A 7,545-nucleotide genomic window follows, 5' to 3' on the forward strand; every position below is an offset into this window, starting at 1 on the left:
GATTTTATATATGTACATAGGAACATTACCGTAGACCCGTGTGAAGGTCTTCAAGCTAGGGGAATTACAATGGTAGATTCACCTGTTATCCACAGCCATTATGAATGCCTTTTTCACATAGTTAATATGCTTTTAATACAGAGCGAAGGGGTTCTTTCCCAACCACAGTCAAAATTAGTTACAGTGCAGACGTGTAATACAACAAAAATAACGGTAGCACAAAAGAACAAGAGAACAAGGGATGACACTGAAAAGCATTGCTTCTAACTAATCACAGCCTCCTGACTGTTTATGCTCTCAAATTACTTGGGGTTGTGAAGGTCCACAACTATGGTGTTTGTTGTTATCTACTAATTGTAGTAGTAGTAGTGGTGGTGAAAATCTAAGGTTCTTCTCAAGGAAGAGAGAAATAATATTTGATCATGACTTCTCTCTTCTCTAGTATCTATTTGACCACTCAAGTTAGCGTCAGTTACCAATTTAAAGGTACTTTAGACTTGGAGGAATGAACAACGATAAAACATTTTTTCCAGCAATAGGAGGAATAGTTTTTACGAGAGGCAAAGTAGGTGAGCGTGACGATTGTTCTATTTCCAATAGTTTCTTTGTCCAAATGTGAGATTCTGGCGTCAATTCAATTCTTTTTAACAATAGTGATGAATTCCCATCAAACATATTTTGTTCACTTGGATACCATATGTGCCAAATTTGTTCATTCTTTTCCAGTGATCACGTGAAAGTGACAGTTTTTAAATTACTTTTCAGCCAAGGGCCGGCTACCGGAAGCAGAGAAGTCCCTGTGCTGGTTACGCGGCTGGGTGGATCCCTCCCACGTGAGAGAGGAGTTTGCTCATCTGGTGGAATCGTTGTCTGCTTCACGCAAGGGTGCTGCTGGTGATAGTAGCAGTGGTAGGGGTAGCTGGAGGAACTACACAAAGCGTACCTTCCTGATGCCCTACCTGCTGGTGTCAGCCTCCTTCTTCTTCGGCCACTTCTCAGGAATGACCACTCTGCAGACGTATGCTGTGACTATCTTCTCCACCCTGGGCGCTCCCATCGACAAGTATTTGGCTACTCTGTACCTCGGGGTGGTGGAGCTGGCGGGGACACTGCTCTGCGTCGTGCTCATTCATTGGACGGGGAAGAGACCCCTCGTCTTCGTCTCTACCATCGGGAATGGTAAGTACCTCAGCCCAAGGCTTCAGTGAGCATTGTCCTATTTAGGTATACTTTTTTTCTTTGAGAAAAAGCATCGCAGTTTGATACCATCGTTGCGTCTGCAAAAACCGCTATGTGTTTTTTTAGAAATACTGATCTGCAGCACATAATATCATCAGGAGCGAAACTTTTTCCGAATACCTCGCACAATATGAAACCTTAAATGACGGCCAAAGTTCTAAGGTAAAATATACTTTCTTTCTTTCCTTCTTTTTTCCTTAATCCGTTTAACATCCAGGGTTGGTTTTCTCTTCAAAATCAGCGAGGGAACCCACCTCTACCGCCTCAAGGGCAGTGTCCTGGAGTGTGATATTTTGCGTCGGGGGATACAGCTGGAGAGGAGGACCAGTACCTCGCCCAGGCGGCCTCACCTGCTATGCTGAACAGGGGCTTTGTGGGGATAGGGATGAGTGAGAAGATAGGAAGGAATAGACAAGGAAAAGGGAAGGAAGTGGCCGTGGCCTTCAATTAGGTACTATCCTGGCATTGGGGGAGAATTGGGAAACCACGGAAAACCACTTCAGGTATGGCTGAGATGGGAATCGAACCCCTCCCTGTCTTTACGCAGCTGACATCCCGAGGCTGAGTGGTCCCCGTTTGAGCCCTCGTACCACTTTTGAAATTTTGTGGCAGAGCCGGTCTCCGGGGGTGGCAGCTAATGACACTAACCACTACACCACAGAGGCGGACGACGATATACTTAACGTGCACAATTTAACTAAATTGATATTACCATACGTCTATGGAAAAGTTGTATACCAGGAGCTGAATAGTTCCGAGATGAAAGAAATATTAGCCTACTGGTGGCTATTCGACGTGGTTAGTTCTGTGGAGACTTTCCAGTTTCAGACAAAAAATAACAATAATTACACACGCACGCAAGGAAGAAGACCTGCACTTAAATGCCTCACGAATAAATAAATAAATAAATAAATAAATAAATAAATAAATAAATAAATAAATATTTTAAAAGGGCATAACGACGAACTATACACCCACGCAGAGAAGATTACTGATACCATCCGGAAAAGAAGAATTATCATTTATGAATGAATGAAATACATTTTATAATATATTACCATTTAAAGCGGTCTTTCTACTAAATTCTTAATCCAGATAATCTCTATTTTATTCCGTAACATTTCATATCTGTATTTCTCGTGCATTAGACACGATAGACTAATGACTCCTACATTATTAAAACAGACTTTGAACGCTGAAACATCAAACGCTTTCAAAAATCAGGAAATATATACGGGATGACTTTTCAGGAAGGGCATCGGGCTTTAAACTGCTTGCCAAATCTCTTATGAGCCTGGGTGGCTCCAGTGATCCTAGACATACCTAGAATATGCTGGTTTAATCAGGAAATATATCCGAATATAATTAATGAATTAATCTCTTCATGTTTATTTATTCTTATGTTAGGATAAACGAGATCATGGTGCACAGTGAGACAATGAGTTTTTGTTACAGGTATTTGTTTCGTCGTGGTGGCGACCTACGCCTTCGTGCTGCGGGACTCCGAGCTGACGGCCGATAACCCGTACTCATGGGTACCCATGACGTTCCTTCTGGGAGCAGCTTTCCTCTCACACTTCTGTATCCGCCTACTGCCCTGGGTCCTCATAGGCGAAGTGTATCCTGCAGAGGTGCGAGGGGTCGCAAGTGGAGCCTCCGGGTCGGTGGGCTACATCTTCGGCTTTGCTGCCAACAAGATGTACTTCCACATGCTGGGCGGCCTCACTCTGTATGGCACCTTCTGGTTCTATGGTGCCGTCAGCTTCTTGGGCTGCATCTTCCTCTATCTACTCTTGCCCGAAACAGAAGGCAGAACTCTACATGAAATAGAACAGCACTTTTCTGGGGCACACGATCTACTCAACGAGAAGAAGGTCATCCACGTGGCTCCTGCAGACATCCCCATCACGGACAAGTACGCTGCAGCCAATCCCGCGCTAGTCTTAGAGGACGTTGAGTCTCACCTGTGACATCGTCTGTGTAGTAGACCGGTCTCGAATGCCGGGGAGAAAAATTTAAGGCTCAGATTGAGAACGTTCAGACTACACGTTGACTTATGATATCGATTTGTAAATTTGTCAAACTTGTTAACTGTGTTCTGTTACAAAGCTCGGAGAACTAAAGGGAATGTGTTGAGGGATGTCAGGGAGATGGCAGAAGAACTAGCCGTCAGTTTATGCGTGGTCTACGATTTTATACCCACGAATATTACGAATCTTTTTCATGCAAGAAATGCTTCGTGAAGGTGATTTTCTTATAATGCATCAGCTCAGAAATATGCGGATATGAAGAATATATTCTCCTAATTTTTCATCATTTTGGTATGGAACTGAGATAAAAATGTTTGAAACCTCTGGTGTTCCAAATGTTTCACTACTTCTTGAAGAATGCCAGTGATAAGCATGATATTAATGTAGAACTGCAGCCGTAGTAATGGGCACGTCTAAATCGAAATCGGAAGACATTCAGAGCCGTGTCGAAAATGTTCACTTTAAATAACACTAGTTAATTTGTTGACATAGCAATATACGAGTGTCGTGCCCTAAAAGAAATTTAAAGCATATATTTCTACATTGTACAACATTAAGTGAACATAAAACCGTGAATTATGTATGCCATGATTACAAGATTAATTTTAATGGTCATCTCCATGGCGATTGAGACATTCGTCTAAGCCTAATTCCCCGATGTCCTCTGAGAGCTCAGGCAAATTAATCCCGCCGTCTTGACGTCATTGTCTCTTGAATAGGTATGGCCATAGAGATGTCTCTTCAAAGATGAAAGGAAGTGACCATCATTTAACGTTGCTCTCTCTTCGAACTGTCATTCAGCTAATTCGATATTCGATGCAGAATGTTGGTACAATAGAACGACTCATAACGTCGTCTTCATAGATTGATGAAAAATTTCTTCAGCTGATATTCGTTTCTGGCATTCAGAAATGGAATGCCACCACGAACATGTCATTTGGACCACTCTTTGAACCGGATGCGAATAATGTTGACAGCTGTCATCTGAGTACCACCGAGATCAAAGAAGTATTCTGTGGTTGTTCTGAGCATTCTGGCCATAACTGTACATATTGTACATTCTTTGGAAAATTACTTCTTGTAATTTTTGTAATTTATGCCATCTAAACTACTTAAAAACAGGAAACACTCAACGATAACTGGCCTCTTCTTCTTCAGCAAGAGAAAATAAAAATTGGAACATTCTGTCGACAATTTAAATGTTGTGTTTTGTTTGAAATTTACTGTGACAGTATGGAATAAGAAAAATTAAACATTGTGAAGTAGAATTTGTGCAGGCACCAAACAATATTTATGGTATACTGTAGGTATCACTCGGTTGATAGAATTAATAGTGAGAGTTCAGAATAATCCCAAGGAACCTGACTTTATATTTAGTGACTGTCACCAGTCATAACATACATCAGAAAACATTTGGAAATGTCCTGTTATTTCTTACTCCAGAGTCCAACTCAAATATAAGAACTTCCGACGTAACATTCACATTGTTAAGCATTATTAAAGTTGTATTTATTTGAGCTCTCTCTGAAAGACCGAGAAAAGCTTGTTTCTGAAGTAATTCACACGACATTAGTTCAGAGTCGTTTGTAATACTTAGGATATCGGTATTCGCCTCCTCTCGTTTGTGTGTTGATGTCAAAGGTGATGATAGTGTCTGGAGTGCATCCATATGAATTATGGTTTGTCAGATGGTGAAACTAGAGCCTGCAGTAGGAATATAGGCAAAAATTCACTATTAAACACGTGTGTGACATAAAATTGACATAGTGATTTTAAACGAATCATCTGTACGGATATAGTAGAGGATAAAACGTGCCTCAGATTCTCTTGTTGAACCTGGACTTCACTTAGTTCCTAAATACTGTTGAATTATTTTGAAGGATGGACATTTTGTTATGAATGGATCTTCTGAAAAATATGTAGAAAGATTTCTAATAGAAATGTATTTTGTCATTGTCAGTGTTAATCAAAGATAAGGGGATACGAATTAAGAGTACAAATCTCCCCGTCTCTGATGAGAGTTTTTGCAACAGAGAAGTTACATTCCATTATTATTATTATTATTATTATTATTATTATTATAGTTGTTAAGATTTTTGAGGATATGTCATGTACAAACATTTGTGGTTATGTCTTTGAAGTTTATTAACATATGAACGATATATTTATTCCAAGTTAGGAATTACTTTATACTTGGTTTATTAGTCAAACTGATTCTTACCTTAGTGAATTCTTTATAACATTTCTAAAGAAGATCACATAGTGGTGAGTGAAAATTTGTGAGCGACAGGAATGAAATGTGTTGAGCAAACAAGTTGCGAAGAATTACATATCTAAATGACGTCTTAGGAATGGAATTTTAAAGTTATGTTTGATTCGAGAATACTGGGTGGTGATACAAAGCTGAGGAGTCCCGTGATATAATTAGTGACACGTGTGTGCAAGATCAGTGGAGTAAGTGGTAAGGATAAGAAATTGTTTTTCAACTCAGATCCTTAATATTGGCCTCAGTATTCATGTGGAAGTCCGGCCCTGCGGTGTGGGAGGTAACGCGTCCGCCTGTCACCCAGCGGCCCCGGGTTCGATTCACGTCCGGGTCAGGGGTTTTTAATTGTAAATTGTTTGTGTCGTCCTTAACGTTCCTTTCCTCACATTCAACACTTTACACTTCTGCAATTTCCAAATACACGGAGGTTCCTAACATATGGTGCAAGTAGGGGCAACAGGTCTTTCTAGGTCGACACCCCGAACAAATAGAATTATGAAAATGACGTGGAAAGTCGTTAGAACACAATTCTCGTGGATTAATTTTGACCGTTTATTTGAGTGTATCAAGTGGTCATCTCTTGCATTTAGTGTGATAATAATATCAATAACATAATATTCTACGGCTATGGCCGTTAAAAACTGCATAACACTGCGTCAGCCTTTCTGTTAAGAATGCGCATGCCTTAATTCTCAATACATCTGCCACACGTATCATTATTGTGATCATTTTCATAATATTTTGTGGCAGTCGGATCGATGGCCATTCAGCGAATTATTAATCCTATGAAGGGATCCATTTTAAAAATTATGAAAGTACCTTACTACTTATTTTGAATTGAGGAGAAATATTTTATACATCAGACACACACAACTACTGCCAACATAAACGACTGTGCTTAAGGCAAGGCAAAGCTCTAACCAGTCTCCGAAAACCATAAACAAAGTTAGTGGGACGTAAAACCATTATTATTATTATTATTATTATTATTATTATTATTATTATTATTATTATTATTATTATTAAATTCGAACCAACAGTAAAAACGCGAGCTCAGTTGGAAGGCCAAGAACTTGCCACCTGAGCTACGCCGGCTGGCTCACAGATCATTGAAATAAACTTCAGAGGCTCACTTCTCATCGCTTTCATCGACAGTTCGGCCAATAATGGATCGTAAGAAAAAAAGCAGTCTGTCATTTCTGTCTGGCCCAACTACTTGCTGTCGTAAGAAAACAAATTGAGATGAGTGATACCTTCGTCTTCTTTGTGGCCCTTTTCCAGTTACTTGGGGTTGGCACAGCATAGGAGGTTAGGCCCAGTTTTACGTCTAGATGCCCTGGCTGACACCGACCCTATGTGGAGGGATGCATTTACTATTGTGTATTTCTCGGGCGGTTGGTAGTGTGGTGCGTTGGATATAAATGGATATTCTGCGCCATAGGAACTAACCAGAGTGGCCAAAAAATAAAGAAGTGTAGAAAGCATTGTTAACTGCAATCTTCAGGAGTTCAGCATAGGAAGCTCTCGCACAGTGGCTCTTCCACAAAGACTATTGTGAACTAACATGGTACCTATTTCTCCTCCATACACACGCACGTAACACATCAATCAATTGAAAACTTCCTTCTCGAGTAACAACAACATTTCTATTGACTTTTGTGTGCATCAATTTGTTGTTACTTTTAAACGATTTTCAGGCCTATATCTGTCTCCACATGAATACTGACGCTTTTCAGCCAAGTGATGCTGTGAGGCACGCACAGGTGCATTAATTTTATTTTCAACCTTAGTATTCCTAGTCCAAGGAGATTTTACTCCTGACAAAAGTAGGTCTCAATTGCTCATGAATTCCTACTTTTATTTCCCTGAAACATTATTTTGTGTAAGATAAAATGTTTATTTTTAACATTCTTCCCCTATATAATGCTGTCTGTCTGGTCTTTTAGGGTGGATTTAACCTACATCAGTCCATTTTACATTATTTTGCACTAAACGTAATATCTCTTGAAA

The 7,545-nt window shown here is 40.0% G+C and overlaps 1 protein-coding gene across 1 annotated transcript in view; it reads left to right on the forward strand.

Annotated features, from left to right (window-relative positions):
* Positions 1–7,280, forward strand: part of LOC136876261 (facilitated trehalose transporter Tret1) — a 134,691-nt gene extending 127,411 nt beyond the window's left edge. Inside the window, exons 6-7 of the mRNA XM_067150066.2 lie at positions 766–1,179; positions 2,695–7,280. Coding sequence (XP_067006167.2) covers positions 766–1,179; positions 2,695–3,209 — 929 coding nt within the window. The 3' untranslated portion in view covers positions 3,210–7,280. The remainder of the gene's footprint in view (positions 1–765; positions 1,180–2,694) is intronic.
* The last annotated feature ends 265 nt before the right edge of the window (positions 7,281–7,545 follow it).

The sequence above is a fragment of the Anabrus simplex genome, chromosome 6, assembly GCF_040414725.1.
Source record: "Anabrus simplex isolate iqAnaSimp1 chromosome 6, ASM4041472v1, whole genome shotgun sequence".
NCBI lineage: Eukaryota > Metazoa > Arthropoda > Insecta > Orthoptera > Tettigoniidae > Anabrus > Anabrus simplex.